Source organism: Camarhynchus parvulus, chromosome 2 (genome assembly GCF_901933205.1).
Source record: "Camarhynchus parvulus chromosome 2, STF_HiC, whole genome shotgun sequence".
NCBI lineage: Eukaryota > Metazoa > Chordata > Aves > Passeriformes > Thraupidae > Camarhynchus > Camarhynchus parvulus.
The window spans coordinates 43003780-43026635 of record NC_044572.1 but is presented as its reverse complement, the minus strand read 5'-3'; the positions used below and the strand labels follow the sequence as shown (position 1 = coordinate 43026635).

The window sequence follows — 22856 nt, the reverse complement described above, 5'->3', positions numbered from 1 at the left end:
TTGAAATCATCAGCAGGTACTCTCCCTCTTCTATAATCAGACATTTTGAACATTGGAAGGACAAATTACTTCAGAGAACAGAGGAGAAAAAAAAGGAAAAGAGAAACACATGAGAAGATTAAAAAGATACTATAGAGCCATACTTTAAATAGAGCTGAGGTTTCAGAAACTCTCTGAACTTTCTCCAAGCTGCTCAGTTATGGAGGCAAACATCTTCTGAATCTTTGAGGCTCATAACTGATTTTTAGAAGTGGTTTTGTATCAAAGCATTCAATACAAGCCAATTTCATTTTAATCACTGTAGCTTGGAAGCTATTACTGTTATAGATCATTGTCTTCCAGGCTTCACTTTTTATTATAGTATTAGTGACCATATCTTCTTCATGTTTGAAAGGTTAAACAAGCAGATTTGAAATATCAACAGATGACATGACAAACACAGCTTGAAAAGAAGTTTGGATATTGAAAACATGTCAATAATGATCTAGGTAAAATTATGTCCAAACCCCCAATAAATATTAGTTACAACCTTTTTTTTTCCCTCTGCTCCTCCTCACAATTAGAGTGAGATTCAGATAACCAGAATTATCACCTTAACAGATTATCAGAGTAGTCAGTAAATAAATCATTTTCCTGTCAGCTAGACTAATAGACTGCAATAATATAAAAATACAATTATGACTGCTGATTTTGATTAATGTGATAAGTATCTTAAATCAATCCTTATAGAACCATAGCAAAAGTAAATTGAATGCTGTTTTCACACTAAGTTTTTACCCTATTTTTACATTAAATTTTTATGCTATTTGCCTTCCTTGTTGATTATTTAATTTACAGTGTAACGTGAAAGGGAGCTGAACTCTGTTCTCAAAGAAAATGGATCACACATGAAAACACATACCTGACTTCCTCTATAGCCTCTGGCCCCCTGAAATTGAAAATAAATATAGATGAAATTTGGTAAAAGTGTTTTTATTGATCTTGAAAAGCAGGGCACAATAGCTTGTTGTGCAGAGGTATGCTGAGCTCAGTATTGGTAGTCCCTACTGTAAAACCTTCTACTGTCACATATGGGATTTCCTCCTTTCCTCTGGGAAGACAGTACAGGCTTAATTTTCATTCCCATCCCATAAAACTTTATAGCTTTAACTAAGGTCACTCTGGAGCTGATGGTGAAAGTCATCATCAAGTTGCTTAGACAGCAAAATCCTGAGCCATTCAACCATGCTCAGGTTACACAAAATACCTCTCAAAATTAGACAGCAAGCACTGTCTGCCATTCCTACAGCTGGATCTTGATGTTCATCCATGCTTCAGAGAGACAGCACAGGGATTTGTTCCCAGTACAGAAAACAGGTTTATGGGAAACAAATTAGGAAATATTTCAAAGTTACACACTTGCCTTATGGCCTCTGACACCTGGACATCCCCTGTCTCCTTGAGTCCCACTGAAACCAGCTGGGCCTCTCTCCCCCTAGGAAACAAAGGAAAATGTTCAATCTCATCCATACAATGATGATTACTGGTTAATTTACCACACAAGACTAAAGCAAGACAGAACTGTATCACCATTCACTGCACTAAGGACACAAATGCAAGTCAACTGGAAAATTTAATTCAGGCCATAAGAGAACATCAGTTACTAATTTGAGCTGCATCTGGCTCTTTGCTCTCACTATCATGCTATGTTTATACTGCGTTACCAATCTCTAACTCAATTGTCTGTACTTGAAGGTGGGTTGGTTTTTTTTAACTGAATAACTAACTCACTTTGCTTTTTTAACTGCATAACTATCTATGGTGAGGTGCAGAGGCACAGAGAAACAGATCTGTCTATTTACCTGTTCCTCTAACACACTTTGGGTTAACATTGATGGGAACAGGTTCAGGCTAACATCAGCATAGCAGAAGACAAATGTCTACTTACAATCCCACCTTCCTCACCAGGATGGCCAGGAGATCCTCTGTAACCTGTACTTCCCTGAAAAAGGAAAATTTAAAAGTAACACTGTTCTCCGAGCACACTGGGTTAATCTCTATCAGATTATCCTGCACATAGAGATAGAAAACATTCCCTGAAAATTAGATCTGGTTATGCTAAGGAGGGCAGGCTCCTTGAATTTACACAGACACTCTATACAGTCCTGTGTATTTGACATGACTGGGAAAAAACCCCAAATATAAACCCAAGAAAAGAACAATGGTTAATATACAGCTTCAGCTGTTATTTCAGGAAACTCTCTGATGGCTTAACAAAGCTCATTGGGATACCTGGTCAAATTAAGTATCTTCCTAGTGATTTGGAAAAGAAAGTATTACAGTAATGAAATTCTAAGGTGAAACGAAAAATATATGGAGTTGGAAATTTGTTAGGACAAAGTTATTGCAATGCATTGCAAACACATAGGAACATTTCAAATTTATATTGGAAGTCATGTAAATATCATTACCCTTAGGGCAAAATTTGAGCAGAGAGAAACTGGAACACAGGGAATTTCTAGTTGCAAAACAACTATGTTTACATTCTCAATACTGTCTAAGCACCTTAATCTAGTCTTTTAGTAAAACAGAAAGGTATAAGAAAAGCAATAAGAGTAATGGAAAAAAAACAATAAATTGGTCTATGAATTAATAGAAGACTATACTTTTCTTAAGAGATAACCAAAACTTCATTTAACTACAACCATATAACTAAGAGTGTGAACTGCAGATATAATTTATCTCAGATGCTACTGGAATAAGTAGAAATAATGGAATGAATAGTAGTCAAATGGAGACTACATATATTAAAAACTTTAATAATTAATTCTACTAGTATGCTGTAGAAGTAGTGATATCTGTAATATTCAAAAAGGCTTTAAAAACCCAATTTTAAATCTTAAATGAAGTAATTCTTTTGGATCAAAACAGACTTATAGAAGAGGACATTTGGAATAACCAGTCACAAAAGGATAAGTCACATACCTAGTGAAAAATAATTATTTTCTACTCTCAGGTTGTCAGTTGGAAGTTTCTCATTCCCAATAGATAATAAGCCTCTTGATTAATCAGACTTATTTTTTTAATCCCTCTCCATTTTCTGCTGAATTGGTGCATTAGAGTGCCTAATGATTTTTATAGGTACAAATCATTTTCATTACAAAAACATTCTGCACAGGAGAATGCAGCAGAGAAAGGATCACATTTCATGTTTCTCCTTGATCTGTCCTAACATTAAATGTTATGGAGACACACATGCATGCTCTGCAATACCACAAAAAGCCAGAAACACTGAACAATGAAGAAGTTCTTATGTAATGTCTATCTTAGACCTCCTACCTTCCTTCCAGGATTTCCCCGGACACCATGATCACCATTTTCTCCAAGACACTTACAAATAACCTTACAGCATTTTCTCTCTGCAACAGTATCCTGAAAAATTACAAGAAACATTCCATTTGCATATACTAATCATAAACAAAGACTGATTACCCCTGTCTTTTGTTTATATCACAGAAGGACTTACAAGATTTCTCTGCAAAATGTTTGCAATATCTGCAAACCCAACACTCAGATGTTCATTGTATCCAAACCCTCTGCCAAACTCTATTTCCCAAAATTCAGTCAAGTTCTGTGTATTGTCCAGGCCAACTAACAGAAGTGCATCAAGACCTTCAACATAAGAACAAATTTAAATTAGTGAATCTCTGAAACATACAATTTAACCAACAATATAAACTTGAACAGTAGCAATTCCCTGAAAGACTTACATTTTATGTCTTCAGTACAATATGTTAAAAGAAATCAAGCTATTGAGAAAAACGTGTAAGAGAAAAATCCAGAGTAGTAATTTTCCAATTGGCTTTTCTCCCCAGCTGTCAGACCAGAATGTTACTCAGTTCCCAAACTCAAGTTCAAACCTGCTTTTTCCTAGACAAGTCAGAGTTGTATCTAACCTTTGGTTCTGTTCTCATCAGTGAGAAGAGTCCATCCTGAATTGCTCCAGCTGTTGGAGCTGAACTCCAGAAACTAGAACCTCTCCACCCCTAGGCATGTCTGGCATCATCTGCCATGTAGTGACAAGGCAACATGTATATACTGACAAGGCAAACACTGTTTCACGTGGAGAAGCAAGAACTCTCCCAGGGACTCCTGGGCAATTCCACATGTTAAGTGGAAAAGTTGCAATGGGGGAGCTGTACATCAGGCCTGTGATAGTAGGAGGCAGGAGCATCAAAGTGGTACTGTAATACCTTTAAAGCGAAGTGAGTCTGCTGCTTTCTTCAGGTCTTCCAGTGAATCATCCAGCCCATCTGAAAATACTAACAGAACCTGTCAGAAAAGGGTGTAATGACAAGTCAATTGCACAGGAACTGAAAGTTCAGTCTTTGTAAGAATTACAGCTCACATTGAGAAATGGCTATGAGATGGTCAAATTGTACTACACTGTGGTAGACCTGAAATGTGTGCTGGAAAATGGTAGTGAGGAGCAATGAGAACAGAACACAAAAGACTCTCTTCCCCGATAGCATTCCATTCGAGGGATTTTTCTTGCTGACTATAGCATAGCTATTATATTATATCTATCATCTTAGCATGTGAGGCAGGAGACATTCCTTTTTAACTTACCCACTGAAAAACTTTCTCTGATGTCTGAAGAGTTCTCTTATATGTGAATGTGGGGAAGAATTAAGAACAAATTCTCCCATTTCTGCAAGAGCGGCTCCCGTTGGCTACCACACCAGGAAGTGCATCCTCTCCGGGATGCAGATATTTATGTCCTTTTGTCCTTCCACGTAGGCAAGTCATTGCCCTTCTCCATTCTCTGCCCTATGTTTCTTTCTTAAGACATAAGGTTTAGCTCACCTCAGGATACTAATAATTTGTATTGGATACATTTCCATCTTTTCAGTTAGTTAAGGCTCTTCCAGGATGGAGGAAAAGCACAATTTCTTAGTTCCCCTTCAAGCTACCAGTCTCTTCTCATTTCTCATCTCCAATTCCCTCTTCAAACCAACAGAAGACTTCTCAGGTCCCACTCACAGAGTGGATTCGTTTGCCCAGAAAGAAGCTTCACAAGTAAATTGTGTCCTATCCCCAATGGCAATGACTTAAAATCCTCCTAAGCTCTCTGACCAACAAGTGCACAAACACAGCTAGAGCTTCTTCCCTCCCACCCTTCATATTTTACATTCCCTATGCAAGGCACAGCTTCAATCAATGCAAAACCTGTTACTTCTCTTAAGGTAAATTTTTCCCAGGGGACAAAAGCAAATGAAGTGACTGCCACACCAAACATCCCACTTCCGGACTAAAGCAGTTAGAAAACAAGAATTTAAGCTGGAACTAACTGGTAAGTTACCAAACATACAATATGGAGGCACTGGCACAAATTCTATGCTTACTCAAGCACTGTGTGATACAGCAGAGAGCTGGACCATGAATGAGTAAACACATCACAGATTGTTGGAGACAACGCTGTAGGCCTGGGTTTGGTTGTTTTTCCTATGATCTTTCCATTTTAAAAACATGGGGAACAGGGAATGTTGGGTGTTACTGTGGGTATTATATACAATTATATGTAAAGATATGTTGTTATATTTACAAAGCATTTGTTTATATCAAGCTATTATTGGAACATATCCATTGTTGAAAATGCAGGAATTAGGTCCAACTTTTTGCTGCTAAGCAAACTTATAACAAAGAAAAGAAGAAATTCAACCAACAGATAATCATGCTCCCTGATGAGTTTTACAACTAATAATCTTTACAGAATAATATGCTATTGCTTAGGATCCTAGGAAGATTAAATTGTGATTTCATGTGCATTCTAAAGTCTTGTACTTTCAATCTGTATATAAACAGTGTCAGAGAAGAATATTAATCCACTGGTAAAGTGCTGAGATATGCAGCATATTTATTTATAATAATAATGCCTAAGCAGAAAGAAGCCTTGCTTGATGCTGATCTCCAGCACTGGCAATTAGGAGGAAAAAAGCACTACTTTTATGTCAAACAAGTTTTTTCTTTGAGACTCAAAACAAGCAGAATCTTATGTGGTCATGTTCCCTGTTCAGACATTTTTAGAAATCTTTGGGAAAAAACTCATTAAATGTGCACCAAGTTGGTGCAACCCAAATTGGTAAATCAAACACACCTATGCAAATGCTGTAAAAAATAGAATGCCAACTTTCATCTGAAAGCAGAGGAGTTTGTAATATGGCTTCCTCACTCCATGCCAGATTAAAATTGGTGCTTCACAAAAGTGAAAATAAAGTTGGAAGAGGAAACTCCTTATGTATGTAGCAAGACCTAACCAGTCCTTCCTTAGCAGGAAGGTCTTCCTGCATGGAGACCTTAGTAAGTGCTGATATTCAAACAGCTACTACAGGACATACTCGGTGCTTTACAGAGTCCGTGCCTTATCAAGGATAAACTGTCAAGGCATTGACCCTGAAACACTCCAATGAGATCTGAATCTCTTGAACTGAAGTTGAAAGAATCCCCATTCATTTCGGGAGAGAGTAGATAAAGTTTTATGCTTGTCCCTTCACCTCACTTCAAGATGGATAAATTAACTGCAGCATCTAGGCAGAATTTCCTGATCATCAGTTATCTGTAAGTATATTTGAAATTTGTTTTTGAAATTATTGGACAAGTTAATGACATTAATTAACTTCTGCAAGCAAATTTTTCAGATTACCTTTTTCTGTGACTTCTGTTTCAAGCTGTCACTACTCTGGACAAAGATACAGAATCAGGACTAAGAAAGTAGTTTCCTTTTAGGAATAGGAGTTCCTGAAAGAAAACTACTTTCCACTGCCCAAAGTACAATCATTCCATGGTAGATATAAGGAGGTTATCTGTAGGAATACTCATCACATGTATTAAGCCAAATGTTCTGGGTACCATCTCACTACAGGAGTGCCTAGGGAACTGGAATTGATATATCAGGTTATATCAGGTCAACTAAATAACCAGAGGTTCTGTATAAACTTAAGAAAAGACAAAGGTGACTGAGCACTGGCACTGGCTGTCTGGAGACATGGAGGAGCCTCCATTCTTGGAGATACACAAAAGCCATCAGGACATGGGCCTGGACAGCCTGCTTTAGTTGACCCTACTTGAGCAGAGGGATTGAAAAAGGTGACCTCCAGGGATTCTTTCTAATCTCTACCATTCTGTGATTCTGTTTATTAGCGTCTTTATTCCTGAAATTCTTTTTATCTTCCTGGAGTAATCAGCATCAGAGTTTGTAAATATTAAACTGCCTAATTTTTCCAAGATATATGTTCATACTATTAAGTTACCTTAACTTTAGCAGAAGTCACATTAAAAAAGTTGTCCTCAAGTGCCTGCAAAAAGTCTGCATTCATGTAGGTGTCCACAGTGGTCTGTGCACCTAAGAACTTCTGGATGATCTCTTCATTATAATCTTCAAAACCAGAGTCAAAGATTAATTGTTTGTTCTGTGCCAATACTTGGAACTTGAACCCAATTTCAACTGGAGCATTGCAGCTGGTATTTGGCAGTGATTTCATCTGGAGTAGAAGTCTGGGGAGGAATGCTTGCAGTCTCTGTTTCAGGAGCATTGTGGCTGCTGGCTGCACGCTCCTTGAAATATCAATTGCTATAGAAAGATCTATATTGCATTCTGAAAAAAAAATACAGGAAACAAGGAACTATAAACATATATGCTTTATGCTTCTTGTTTTCTGTCAGAATCATGGAACAAAATTCAACATAGTAGATTTAAAGCCAGAAATGAGAATCAGTGAGATAGATTTTATATATACATAAAACGTCATCAACCAACAGGTGGCCATATGAACTTGCAAATACTAAATTACTTGACACCTGCACATTCCCAAACTGCAAAAACATGTCTGTTCTCCAGCTGCCCAGTGTCCTCAAAGGGACTAATCTTGAAAATGTCTCTATGAGCTTTGCTACCAACTGGGAATGTACAACACAAATTCCAGTTGTGAAGGGAAGCTTAATGACTGACTGTGCTTTGTCACTTTGTCACAAGGCCAGGTGATACATGCAAACATAAACGGGTCAAAGAAACAAACATGAGAGAGAGAGAAGCAGCATTGCCTACATGAAATGTCATAACCATTGTGAAAAGCAGCTGCTGTAAAGTGATGGCTACCTCAGCTATGGAATTGCTTGCATTTTTCCTTGTAATAACAGCTAATAGTGTGACGTGGTTAATTCCTGCCCTTGTCCCAATCATCTTGCCCTCATTAAAACCTCAGCTAAACCACATGTTTTTTTCTTCTCTACCTTGATTATTAATTTCTCATGTTGAATTTTATTCTGTGATCCTAGATGCACTATTATTCATTTTGTACCTCTGCAAGGAAGTCAGAGGCATGCAATTTTAGCTTTATAACAGCACTCTACCTAATTGTATTCTCTTTTCACTCGTTGACTCTGAAACACTTAGCAATCATAAGATTGCTTTCTGTGTTCACTAGTTTGGGCTTGTTCCTATTATTCCACATAATTTTTCTGGGTTCTCCCTCTCCCATGGAAGAGATAAATGTGTGCAGTTCTTTAACCAAATACTTTTGGAAATAATTTCATCTCGGAGAGACCAATGTTGTGTTTCAATATTTTCACTTGTGGTACAAACTGCCCCCTAGAGGGTGTGATCTGCCAGAAAGCAGCGTGAAAGTCTTTGAATGTAAAAGGTCCCATTGAACAAAATTTTATGGCTAAAAAAATCTGACATTCAGACTTCAGAGCAACACCAAAAATCTATGCCTCTTATCTTTTTAGCTCACAACAAAACAATCAGTTAAATATATCTATACATGCATACAAGTCTACGCATACATGTGAACACAAAATCTAATGGATATGTCTTCCAGTATGTGTTCTTGTACATGACATAGTGTGTGTGTTCACAATGAGATGCTTCTAAGCCCTGGGTCTTTTTAGCCACACAGTTTGGAGGTAGTGTGAAGGGTAAGCATGAACTCGGCAATTTTGCACTGACAGTTGGTCATCCACACTGCTCAGCTCTTTAAACGTTCTCTGTCAAGTCCTCATTGCACCAGCAGGAACAACAGAACAGCAGTAAATAGTTCACTTTTTGTGCTACTATGTTGTGCACGGGAATGTGTAAAACATCCACTGGTGGGTATCCTATACCTTGTTGATAATCTCTATTTATTTCCAGGAATAAACACCTCTGTGTTGCCAAACTCTTTTTCTCACCACCTGTTCTCTTACATACATCCACACTGTTAAACTGTTCTATCTTACTGCTGCAAAGATATATTTTTTCTGCTGCCAACATGCTGTCCCTGAAATGCAATTATTTAAATTGAAAAATCTGTCAGTTTAAGAGAAGGTGACTGGAGACAAGGGAATAAATAGATTTATTACAGGAAAGAAGGTCAGTGAATATATTAGAACAGATGATAGGACAAGATAAAACAGGCTTCACAGAAAGCTGATCTTCATTTTATGAGACAAATTTATGCAGATCTTAGCAATAAATATGTGCATCACTGAGATGAAACCAATATGCTTTCCTTAACTTCTCTCTCTCTAAACAAATGTGTACCTGAGTGTATATATATATATATGAAGTTTACTGCTGTATCTCCCATTAGATCTCCCTGTTCCCTGCCATGAAACACCAGGAGGTGCTACTGTGTCAGCTATGGTCATACTGCTCCATGGCAGCGCATTCCCCTTCCACAGCAGCCCTCTCTCTCTGCCTGCAGGAGCCAGGGAATGCTTTTTCATCTGGGAGTCTGCTCAGCTCTTGATGGGATAAAGAGTGGGTGGAAACACAGAGCTCATACTCAATCAGACCCAGCTGTTCTCTCTGCAAACCACCTAAGCAGATATAATTCACACAAAGTTGCTTCTGCCTTTTGGAAAAAAAGTTCAGCTCTTCATTTTGGCCCCCAACACCCCAGCAAACACCAGCCAGTTTTGGGGTGTTCAAGATCTCACTAGCCTAGGATGTTCAGCTGTTGTTACAAAACACCTTGGACAAGCAGTGTGGTCATCCCAGTGTTCCTATCTCAGTAAGTTTCCAATCACAAAGGGAACAAAACCTGGAGAACTGGGTTGGATCAATTTTATGGCATAACAAGGAGAACAAAAAGCATACATCCAACACATGGAAAATATCACATCTGTGTGAACACAACACACAGGAAAACAACAAGGAGCTTTAAAGAACAGTCACAGTCCCTATAAGGATGAGCAAAGAGAGAAGAAATGCTCCAAAACTGTCTTTTCTTGCCATACCCAACCAATGTCATGCACTTACACCAGTCAGAAGAGATCAGCTTTTTGATCTGTCATGCACTCTACTTTTCTGTTTTGCCACTTAACAAACACATCTACAGTATTATCAAACTACATAGCTGGCATGAATATGTAATGTTAAAGAGCAACTGTGTATGTTCTGGATTTCAGTCTTCCCACATGATAAGGCAACTGGCAATGCAGCACCAAGTCAGAATAAACTCAGACCCAAAACCAGCATGTGATATTTGATAAAAATTGCTCTGTTAACTAAAGGCATTACTGAACCTTTATTTTCTCTGGGGCTGGTACCCTCAGGCTGTGTGGCATCCAATCCACTGTTGCCATCTAAAAGATGTAGTAAGAGATACCATTTTCTGTTTCTCATCTAGGAAAAACTTTTGGGTATCACCTTAGTTTTACCATGGATTTGCTATCCACATCTTGCCAATACCTCCTACATATCCAAGGATGGATTTTCTGACACACCCTCTGTGACACACAGAGACACAGTGAGACAAAGTGCCTCTGAGAGACTTCAGTTTTGCTGACAGACAGTGGCTGCTCTCAGTCCCACTGAAGCAGTGTGGTCAGCTGGAGATGGCAAAGCTGTGTCTTAGGAGGTTCTTTTTAAAGTATCACTGAATTGCCTGTTTCCCTCTTTTTTATTAAGATTCCTGCTAGGGGTATCTGCTCTGGCTCCTTTCAGACACTGAAGAACTATGAGGGCTTAATGTGAAGCACTGTCTTACTTCAGAAGTTATTTACCATAGCCACGGAGTGTAGTGTCTCTTGACAGAAGCAAAGTACAAGTTGTGAGTTGTAAATATGGGCAGTACTCTTTGGTAAAACAATTGCACTGTTGTGCAGTTAGCTCAAGTATTTTTATCAGGACTGCAGACAGCCATATTTGGATATTTGTCATTATACACCCAATATCCATTTGGATATTTGTCATTATACACCCAGCAAAAGGTTTGTTCTTTACCCCGACCAGGGAGATGTTTGCATTAACAGACCTGATTGACATTATTTTTGATGGTTTTCAGTGCATCAGGATTTTCCACTGTCAACTCTCCCTGCATCCTCAGGTATTAAAAACCGTTCTCAAGGGGGATTTTATCATCCCTATGCTAGCTTCAAAGACATAGATCCCATTGCTCCTTAAAGCCATTGCTGTATCCTCTACTCTGTCAGCAGAGTACTCACTGAAAAAGGCTTGGGACAAGCCTCTTTTTGGCTACCAGCACTTACTATGAAGTGATTCTCCAGCACTGGAGGCTCTGCCCTGTTTTGGTGCCTCCTTCTTTGTAATGTATTTTTGTATCTTCAATAAGGAATCTTTTTTTTTAAGAAGTGTCCAACAAGCATTCAGTGGATGTCACATCACTGTGCTGAATCACACCAACACAGATTTTGTCCTCCCATTGATCATTGTGCATGATCATGAAGTTCTTTGTCCCTACTCTCCAGAATCCATCTACCAGGAAAACTATGTCTGTCATAGAAAATTTCCTGCTGACTAAAGAAATATGTTGTAAATTTCCTCTTTCCTTAAAGGCTGTGTAATCTAATAGAAAAGTAATTTTGAATCCTAATTGCTTTTCAGAATCCAAGACCTATTGGCCTTTTGCAGAAAAACCCTTCCATCTATTCTGTTAAATTGTTGTCACCCACTAGTTCCTTCTTTTCTCCGATTATCATTACAGAGGGTCAGAAGCTACATCCTTCTGCAACACCATTCATGGGAAAAGGAGAGATGCTGAAATCTACTACACAATTTTCATTCACAGTCTGCTCAGAACTTATCTGCAGTTAATGTATATTAAACACTTCTGTATGTAAAACACAACCATTGGAATGTATTATCCTGCTCTCTCTCAAGAGAGCAAAGGAAAATTTAGTCATGCATTTTGAGTTCCATTTTGCATGCATACATTACTAATTAATATTTATTTTCTGAGGGGGGAAAAAAAAATAAGTTCACATCAACTTAAGGAGTACTAAGCACATTTCTTTGTAGTCGGTGTGAAACTCGTGTTTCCACAAATTCCAGAAGCATATAACACTAGCAGAGCATGGATGGAACCATCATCATTTTCTCAAATCAACACTCATGCAGAAAATATCCTGCAACTGGGCAGAACTCTTCTCAAACATATCTTCCAGAAGACCTGCCGACCAAAATGGAACTGCTAAATACTGTGACTTATCTTACTTTTGGCAGTCTTACAATTGTAAGAGCTTTATGTTACTTTTGCAAATATGAAACTTCAGCGTACATGAACAAACAAAATGTAATGAGCTGTTCCATTAATTTTTGCATTTTTTAGGAAAACTATCCTATTGTAGCTATAAGTTTCATAAAAACTGACCACATTATCCCTAATTATTATTAATAGCTAGAAAAAAATGTTCATAAATTCTTTATCTCCCTCTGACATTGGGTGCAAATGTAAAAAAGGAATATTACTATCAACTTGAAGAGTCATTTCTTTAGAGTATTACCAGACTCCTCTGCCTCTGTAGAGAAGGTGAAAATGTAGAGAAGAAGAAGTAGTTTCCAGGCATCCATTTTGAAAATCTTCCTAGGAGAAAAAAAAAATCAGAGAAAAAGATATAAGAAATACAGAACATAATTCCCTAAAAAAGAGACTTTTAATTGTGGAGGAATGGGACAAGTGCATTTTATTATCAACATGCAGGCTTTCTATCTGTATGCAATTTAAAGTAGCACTTTAAATTCATAATTTTTCCCCTTAGTTTTTAACACTGAGCTTTGAACACAGAGCTGTAGGAGTTTGACACTGATGTACAGCATATAACCAAAAGGAACTGTTCAATGCTTTCGTCTCATAATCATGCTTTGTTCTGATTCACACAGCTATATTTACCAAGATCTAAAATTCAACTAAAAGCAAGCTATTCACAGTGAAAGATTAATGGGAGTTATGCCTTTAAGATTCCCTTCTAGCCTTGAAATTTCCCACCCCCACATCAATTTGAAGGAAAGCTTGGTGGTGTTATCTATATATGATACACATAGATAAGAACAAGCACTCTTTTACAAATGAAATACACCAGTGGGCCAGTAATAAAGACAGTTGTCATAGAAAAATGGAAATATAGTATAAAAATCTCCCAAAAGCCAAAACTCAGTGCTGTGGATAATGGGAATGAAAATCTCTCGGAAAGTACAAAATTAAGGCATGTTGAGCTTAAGCACACTAAACAAATGAGAACAAAACCATTTTGTGTAACTTTCTATCCTAGGACACAAGCACACTTGATTCTGCCTTTAACAACTCATTACACTGTTTATTCTGTGTCTTAGATCTGCAAAGATAACTTAGTAGAAAGATTACAGCTGGTCTAACATTATAGCACAGGGCTCAGTCCAGGTTCTTGGGGTAACAGCATGTAATATTACCCTGGGTCTTGAAAATAACAAAAGGCAATGAATAGAAATTATCTGATTGAATCTATATTCTAACCTCAGGCAACAGCAAAACTTCATTTCCAAGTATTGCCACACCAAGCTGCACTGGAGTTCTTGAAGAGTTCTCTTGAAGAGTTCTTTCAACCTTGGAGGGGAAAAGCACCACATTTCCTATATCTCAAGACATTTATCAGATACTGGCACTTTTATTACAACTGCAGTAACACAGAAATTCCTGATGCAACTGAGGTCCCTATGCAACCAAAGAGGTTCTAGGTATTATGTAGTCCTCAACAAGAACAGACAGCAATGCTGGGGTTGGCGCATTGAGGAAACCTCCTTCATGCCTCTGCACACCACAATTTTCTTCCATAAGCATTACTAACATAAAGGAAACTGTTTTGTAACCATTTTGCATGCTGTGTCCATAATTAAATTTTATCTTGGATTTAATTAATTTTTCTGCATATATTCCTGAGAGTTAATGAATCTCTTAAGAGTTCCCCTTGATCACTTTGACAGAGATTTAATCCTGTTATCTATTTTCACTACTACACCTAATTATATGAGCCTATTTTTTAGATGTTAATAAGCTAAAACTTTATACTGAGAGACAACTAAATATTTTAATGGTAGTGCCAAAAAATAATAATGATTTCTAATTTGCATTACTGTGTACACTGTTCCTGCTTTGATTGCACAGTTATTATGCCAGAGCAGCATTAACACATTGAACTCTCTTGTTTGAATAAATTGCAGACAGATCTACAGACCCAGCTAGACATGTACATATTCAAGGGCAGATAAGCAAGCTGCTGCCAGTATTTCTAAAGCCTCCAATTAGTGTTTTGCTCTAGAAATTTCCATGACTATGAGTATGTGAAAAACTCAAGAGCACCAAATAGCAAGCTTCTAAAGTATATGTGGCTGCTCACACTCAGATGAGTATAATACAGTTGGTGTTTTAGCAAGGGGCTAGACTTTCCTCAAATATGTAAATATTCAGATATCATACCAAAATCTAGCTCTTGTTATCATAATATATAAAATAATTATTTAGCTGTAATAATATATAATATATTATATATTTAGCTGTAATAATTTATAATAATTATTATATAATTATATTATATATATATATAATTATAATAAAATAATTATTATAGACCGTTTAGCTATGCATCTATTTCCATGCCTCCCAACAGCTGTGGTCTCTGCCTCCTTTAGCTTCTTCCAGCCCCATGACTCAAGAATGCTCCTTTAGAATGTTCCCAGTTCTTCAGCTCAGATACCCAAGACCTGAAAAATCTCTCCCACTCTTCCTAAACAGTGCATGCATATAAGAACCTATTTACCACTTGCTTTGGTTTTCCCTTAATTAGTCCCTGCTGACATCAGACAGCTACTTTAAATACACAGAAGCACTGCAATTTAGAAACATGTGCAGATTGATTTTCCTACTTGTACTATTTATTTTGCTTTATCTTCACATACAAATTCCAATCGTGCACTACAAGCTGCACAGACAGAGGTGCTTTATGCCTTCTATGTGTATTCTTCATTATTTACTAACGCAAAATGAGAAGTAATTTAATGGAAAATTCAAATCATACACCTCATAGATACTATGGATCAAACCCTAAAATAAACTCTCTCAGAAACATGCAGTGCTACAGAGCATTACATTGACAATATCTTTATTCTAAAATTTGTTTGAATGTAAAATAGTATGTACAAGGCCTTAGCATAAGGTACTTATATTTGCACATCTGTAGTTGCTTATATAAATATATATATAAGCATAATTATGCAAGATGCTAAGGAAGCGATTCTCCAAAATCTAAGACATCTTTCCACTTTAATTCTATATTAGGAGATAAAAGCTGAAAATTATTGAAAGCCCTTAGAAAACAGTATAAAATAATACATATTTTAAAGCTTATTTTACTGCCAGCATTTTTACATATTTGTTCCCAGATATACATACATGTATATAAATCTCAAAGGAAGAAAAATATCAACACAAAGTTGTTGCTTCACAAAGATTACTTGCCCATATATTTTGTTTTTATTTTTTAATCAACTAATGTCCCAGTCTTATCTTCAGCTGCTTCAATGTTTTAGGCAGGTAAAAAAAATAATTCTGTAGATTTTTTTTGTCAGCGCTAAATGCACCCTCAAATGATAATATGCTTCTTAAGCACACTGTCAAAAGCATGGAGATCTTGAAGCAACATCTCTTTTTCACATATGATTTATAAGCATCTTGCATACAGGATTCTCCCTGCAGACCTGACTGGGAACATTTTCCCTTTTGTGTTGATATATACTAACAGAAGGAACACAATCTTCTTTTAACTTAAACTCCCATCTCTACCAGTGCAAATAAATGTGATCACATAGTTTTCTCCTACCTACTGAAGTACTCCGGTTAGATTACTTCAACTTCTACATGCTGATTTCATTCCTTCTGAAGTCTTTGAAATAAGATCAAGTCCTGGAATACAGGGGAGAGAAAGCTTCAACTTACATGCCCTACTTAGTTATTTCTTTCCTCCACCATCTCCATTTCTTTCACTAAAGCAAATTTAAAGCCTGGTTTTAAACCGCAGAATTTCCTGGTTTCACCAAACAGTATAAGAGGAGGAGTCCATCCCACCCTACAAATCTCCTCATATATCCACGTATTGAACTTTAAACACTGAGAAATCATAGTACCAGAAGAAAAATAAATGTTGCTGTAAACATAATGCAAAATAGTTTCTAAGTGTCAGCTCTTTATGTAAAGGAAGACATTTTTTTTTTTAGTTATCTCCTCTCTACAGCCACATATTTTTTCCTACAAGTACATTATCTTTTTGTTAGCACTAAAATGTCTCTCAAAGAAAGTTGCTGCTTTACTCATTGCAGGTTTCCCAGAGAAAAAGGAGTTTCCTAATGATTCCAGGTATAATCACAGGGCCAGGCATTGATTCAAGCAAGGAGACCCTGGGTGACTTACCTGACTTAAGAAGTCAGTGTGAACAACATGAGGATCAATATGCTTCAAGGAGTGGTTTTGTTTAGGACATGCAGACACAGCTGGAAAGGATGTGGCCACAAGGACAGCAACACACCCACAGACAGACGTAAGTACAGACAAGCACACAACCAGCCCATGAGGAGTCTACACCCAGTCTTACAAGGAAAAACTGACTGACACTAAAATTCAGTTTCATTTACTGTTAAAATCAGTGTCTGCCTGTCTGTGAGCAAATGGGATGGATGTTTACTTGCCGACTTCATTTTAAAGAGTGAAGAGACAAAATTATTTCCATTTCAGTGTTTGGTGCACCTTTTATAAGCCTATTGCATATTTTTCCATTTCTAAGTAAAGCTTAGTAATTAGCACATTATGATCCTATAAGTAAATTCCTTATCATTCATACTTCTCTGCTCCTGATGGTTTAAACAGAACAAATTGCAATAAGTACACATTAACAAAATTTCATAAGTAGACCATGGTATCCTGGCAGTCTCAAACAGTTCTTAACCTACCATGAAATCAAAAATAAAATGACAGTTTCTCTCTTCAATCCAGAAGATCCCTCAAAAATAAATCTTCTGTCAGAGAGCCCAGCTATTTTTGACGTCTCCATATCTGAAGTAAGCATACCATATACCATATATATAACCATAACCACAGTGTCTCCTGAAGTTTAATGTGTTGAATGTATCAAGTACATATATACAGTCCCTTAGGATCAGGACAATTCTCTGAGAAGTTCTGAGCATCCTCTAAAAAATCTTTCTCTATTTTACACCTTTCCTTTGCTCAGCATGAGCAACTGCAACTCCTATAATGCACGATAATGAGACAAGCAGAGCTGTCCTTGCTGCCTGCCAGGTGTCAGAAGTAAAAACTCTGTAAGACTTAGATAACAAATTTTCTGACACTGCTATATTGCTTGCCCCAACTCCCAGTACTTTTCTTCCAGGAAATCTTCACTGAAAAATCTGTGGCTTTTATTTTATGTTATTATTTTTATATAATAAAGCTATTTTTAACACAGAATAAAATAAAACAAATGGCTGAAAACCTCACTAGTTGAAAATTAAATCTAACCAGAATACTTACAACATCTAAGACCACAGTTAGCTATTCTGAGAGCCTGATAAGCTTTCACTTCCTAACATTGAACACTCTGTAATTAGCTATTTACTAATCACACCCTAATTTAAACTGCTATATTCCGTTGAAATTAATTAAAGCTTGCCCCTAAGTGTATGAATTCAACTAGACTATCCCAAGTTGTCAGAAATGAACATAACTATGCACATTACTATGGCTTTAGACGCTTATGTTTTAGTTTCCTCTAGAAAAAACGTCAAGATGAAGGTTACATTTCACCTTTCATCCTAGATGCGGGAAAGAATTTTAAAACCAAACCCATTAAATGGAGCTGTGAAACTTTAGAGTCTTTAAACGTTGAGTTAAAGGAGCTCTTAATTAGCAATGACTCATTTTGACCCAGAACTAGTTCACTTTCAAACTCCTAAACACTCAATAAAAGAAGAGCAGAAGCCTCATACGACAATTTGGGACTGTAACCAACAACCTGTATACACATAGTTCACAGCACGGTAATGTATCTCCTACTAAGGGATTTGTTAAAAGGGGTAAAGGAGGCCAAAAGAGCTCCTTCATATGGATGAGCAGTTTTCCCACATCAGAAAGTTCTCATGGAACTAGACATTGTTTCTCTCTCTCTCTTTCCTATCTGTTCTGGCCTTAGACTTACTTTGTTGTAGCAGCATGTCAGTGCCAAAGAAATATCATGGCAGTCCCACAGATCAAGTTTGTTTACATGCAGAAAAGAGTATAAAAGTGATCAATAAAAAGCATTAAAGCAGGAAACCAAAAACATTTCACAGACCTTGTAAAATGGGTCAGCTAAGCCTGGAGGATGATACAAGTAACTTTTCATATCCTTGCTAGTCCCTTTGACTGGAAAGTAGACAAATGCCAACAGCATAAATGCAAAACCTTACCCACATGTGCTTCACTGACTCATTGAGTAGAGGATATGAAGTGAACTAAACACAAACATTTCATTCATGAAAGCAGTTTCTCAAAGCCAAAAGTTCTTAAGAAAACCAGCAGATGTGACTCTCCTACTTCCAGGAATATTGAGTGGGAAAGCATCCTATCCACTGGAGTAAGTACTCAAATTCATCTGGAACAAATTAATTTTATAACAATTCTTGTTTTAGAATAAAAATAGTATAAGTCCCCTCATGCTGAACGACCACAAAGTGGGGAATTTAAAATTGAGGACAACAGTTTGTATGCAGTGTTACACAATTTTTAAACCATCAATTATTCAGTAACATATGCTAGATGTACCTTTGGGATAGGATTCTAAAAACAGGAGCTTCCTGGAGGTGGCAAGATGCAGATGCTTGCTTTATGAAAACTTAATGCCAGAAAAATCTTATCTTGCAATAGTCAATAGGAGTAAAACTTCTGCCAACATACTTGCTTAAAAATCAAACTAATTATCCTCTCATTTCTAGTACTGCAAATCAGGCATTTTTTACCAGAATCTACCACTTTTGATGACAGGAAAACATAAAGCTAGGTAGAATCAAGACTTTTGCTTGTGAATATCTTCACAAGACTACAATATCACCCGTAATTAGTTCAAGGCTCACATTGTCTTATCAAATGAAACATCTTTGTAAAATGAACAAAGCAAAGAGACACACACATTTCTGAAGCATCCTGATATTATTACTAGGTGCATATTTTACTTTGAATCATTTGGAATAAATTTTGTTTATCCAAAGGCTGTTTTCTTATTCATTGACATGAAGGAGATTTGTTTGACTGAATGATACTGTACTTGGAAGAATTATGTAAATGATTGTATGCAAGCCAATTAGAGCTGAGTAACTTTGTGGCAATCATCTTTAAAACTGCAGCTGTTGTAAAACCAATGAAAATTAAACAGCATGTTTTGTATATTGCCACATCGAGAGAAGAATCCATAATAAATTCTGCAAAGCAAGTGTGGAAATCTGACACTTTCTCGGGTGTCTGCATGCCTATACAGGTAACTTAGAAAATGCGTTTTGTGACACTTGCCATGCGCTAAAGTCACAATGCAGTGAATAAAATGTAAGCTCATCCATATGCAAACATTCATTAATAATCCTCAGAAATGCTATCTCACTATAGCAGATCTTGAAAAACAGTTTTGTGAGGAGCTAAGAAACTTAAAAATGTAGCTTCCTACAGAATCAAAACAAGACCAAAATTCCAATTTTTCCCCAAAGGTAAATAAATTTAAATACAATTTGGCACCTCTAAAGTGTTGCATTTTCTCAAAAATCAGTGTTCTCTGATTATTTTTTTTAATGCTATAATAATAAGCTTTTAAATGCTGAAATGAGCTACATCACACTTGCAAAATGAGTCTTTGTCATGCATGATTAGTCAGTACTACATAGAACTGTCTTGGCAGATGAAAGAATATCACTTGAATCTCCAAACTACTGCTGAAGGTGTTGGGTTCTCTTCCTTCAAAGCCTTGTCTCTGATGTTCCAATCCAGCAAGAATTGTGCACATAAATTCTTTCACCACATTTTTATAAGGACAATGCCCACTGAAATTCACTTTATGCACACTGAATAACCTACATAGAAAATGTATTTTGAGATAACATACAATTAATAATAGTCATGGAATTTGGCCTCTACAGCATCATCTACAAAAAGAACCTTCTGTTTCCCTAGGACCACACAAAAGAAAACAAGTATAGCATCAATGTTTTTTCCCTGAGCACTACTAACATTTCCTGGACAATGTTTCAGTTCAAGACTACCATATGCCTCTAATTATTTACTGATTAGAATTCTTGCATGAGCCATTATGTTTCTACATTCTAATTTTGGTTTGGAAGGTTGAAGGTTCAGTTCAGATGTAAAAGGGCTTGTAAACAAATGCCTTTACTTTGCCTGGTGTCAAAAAAGCTAAAAAGAAGTGGAATCTTGCACACTGTCCTGCACAACATAGTGACATACAGATAATGTAGCTGCAGTTCAGTCCTGTTTTTAAAACATGCTAATTTCTTCCAAGCACTGCGATCAGAGCTCCTGGGATCTTCTGAAAATTGACAAGTGGATCGAAATACCACCCAGAGACATTGGCCTCAACAGACAGTAAAGTTCCCTTCAGTGAGAGGGAGACAGCAACCACTATGTTACCACATTTATCTGGAGTCGTTGTAGGCAAGAAAAATGCTTCTTCATGTTACAGAAATGTTTGAGATGTCTCAAACTTAAATGGGAAAAAAAACCAAACGCTGAAAGCTCAATTGCCCACATCTGAGACATTGGGTTTTCTGTTCCCTTCAGAAGGGAGTGTCACCCATGTTTTTTTCTTTATGGAAGCAGTTTTGATGCAGGGAGTAGAGCAACTTAACCTCAGGGATGCCCCCATGCAAGATGAATCATTATCTTTGCAATTGTTCACTTCCACTTGCAGAGCCTATTGTGCAAGGGCATCTGGAAAGGAGAGGACAGAAGGCAAGAACACTTGGAAAAGATGGGATTTGTGCACATTCAGGTTCCTTAGCTGGTCTTAAACCTGATCTTCTCTTAAGGGGCATTTAAGCGGGCATTTTCCCAGTCCCTACCTTTACACTCTGGAATTGGGTGACATGACTGGAGCACTTGCTAGTGAGGACTGAAGGAAAAAATGTTGTCAAGTATCTCAGTTTTGTATGTGTCAGTCATAGACAGGTCCCCTGTTTCCCACTGATCAGGCAGGGTGCAGTTTCTTTCTCTTCCTTTTTTGTGCTAAGCACCTGAAGAAAAATTGTTTGTTATTTTTAATTTCCATAGTCAGGTTCAGTTCCAGATGTGTTTTGGCTTGCCTGATTCCTTTCTTTTCAGTATTTAATTTTATTTTCAATTTGCTTTAACCTTCAGCTGCACCATCAATTTTTTTGTTATTGTTGTTGTTTCCCTAGGAAACATCTTCTAAGTATCATACAGTCTCAAAACCCATACAATTTTTGTTCTGTCTGATAGCAATCAGGTGTCTCAGGAAAGACAGGCAGCAGCTTTGCTTTTTTCCCCCAGTTTATTTCCTATTCTACATATCCCTTGGGATACAAATCAACAAAGAACCATGGACTTCATTAGCACAGTTTACAGTAGGTAAGGATCTGTTGTACAGATGGGGCTTTCATTCCGACCTCTCCAGTAATGTCTTTCCTTAGAAGGAAAAGGAAAAGCTAATGCACTTGGACTGCCCAGCACAGGCAATGACCAGCTATTGTAAGAGTGACTCTACAGGTCACACTGCTTCAAGATACAAGAGAGATCTTTTGCTTTATTTCCAGTGAAAGATAGATTTAGTAGGAAAGTTCATCCCTTCTGAAGACAGTAACTGGAAAAGGTGCAAAAGCTAAAAGTAGGATGAGATAATAATGACATGGTATGCAAGGCTAAACTGGAACAGAGATGACATGAGTAACAATTCATGCAGCTCTATCCCTGATCCAATCACAAGGAGCTCTATACAGTATGGACTACATCACACCAACTAATGGGGCAATTGCTCCATTTGGGATGGTTTTAGGGATGTAGTGGCTTTAATTCTATTTTTTTTTAACTTTTACTGAAAAACTGATTTCCAGCATCAAATACTGTAATGTTTTGCTAGTCTCTCCTACATCTTGGGGTAGGGAGCCCAATGGTCAGAAAATGAGACAGACACTGATGAATGTTTGCCTGATCCATCATTCAAACTAAACCAACTTGCAGAATATCTGGAAAAGTTTCTGGATCATCCTGATCCTGTAGCACATTCACATGATGACAGTAGAGAGGTAGTGTACTTAACCCTGTACAGATAAAAAAATCCCCATTTCCTAGGAAGGCAGAAATTCTTCATAAAAACTTTCAAAACTTCTTAGAAATATTTCAGGCTTAGTTTACAACCCTGCAGTGACATCTCATGGCTCCATAATAGCTCCAGCAATGAACACATGCTGGCAGAGAACACTGACAGAACTGAGGAACACAAATATCTACACGTAGAAAACTGGGTAGCTGGCATTGCTATGGGATGATCTAACCCCATTAGCTAGTAACACCAGACTCATTTAT

General features: G+C 37.2%; 1 protein-coding gene and 1 long non-coding RNA gene across 2 annotated transcripts; both read right to left on the bottom strand.

Moving 5' to 3' along the window:
- Positions 1-1401: 1401 nt before the first annotated feature.
- LOC115901137 lies at positions 1402-3382 on the bottom strand. The gene is made up of 3 exons (XR_004060522.1): positions 3319-3382; positions 1928-1981; positions 1402-1474 (listed from the first exon to the last, which is right to left on the bottom strand). It is a non-coding gene; the product is annotated as an uncharacterized LOC115901137 (long non-coding RNA).
- Positions 3383-3484: 102 nt separating this feature from the next.
- Positions 3485-13864, bottom strand: LOC115912261 (collagen alpha-4(VI) chain-like). The gene is made up of 5 exons (XM_030963736.1): positions 13752-13864; positions 12766-12845; positions 7290-7633; positions 4233-4311; positions 3485-3651 (listed from the first exon to the last, which is right to left on the bottom strand). Exons 1-5 carry the CDS (start codon positions 13862-13864, stop codon positions 3485-3487), a joined length of 783 nt encoding a protein of 260 aa, XP_030819596.1.
- Between the last annotated feature and the right edge of the window lie 8992 nt (positions 13865-22856).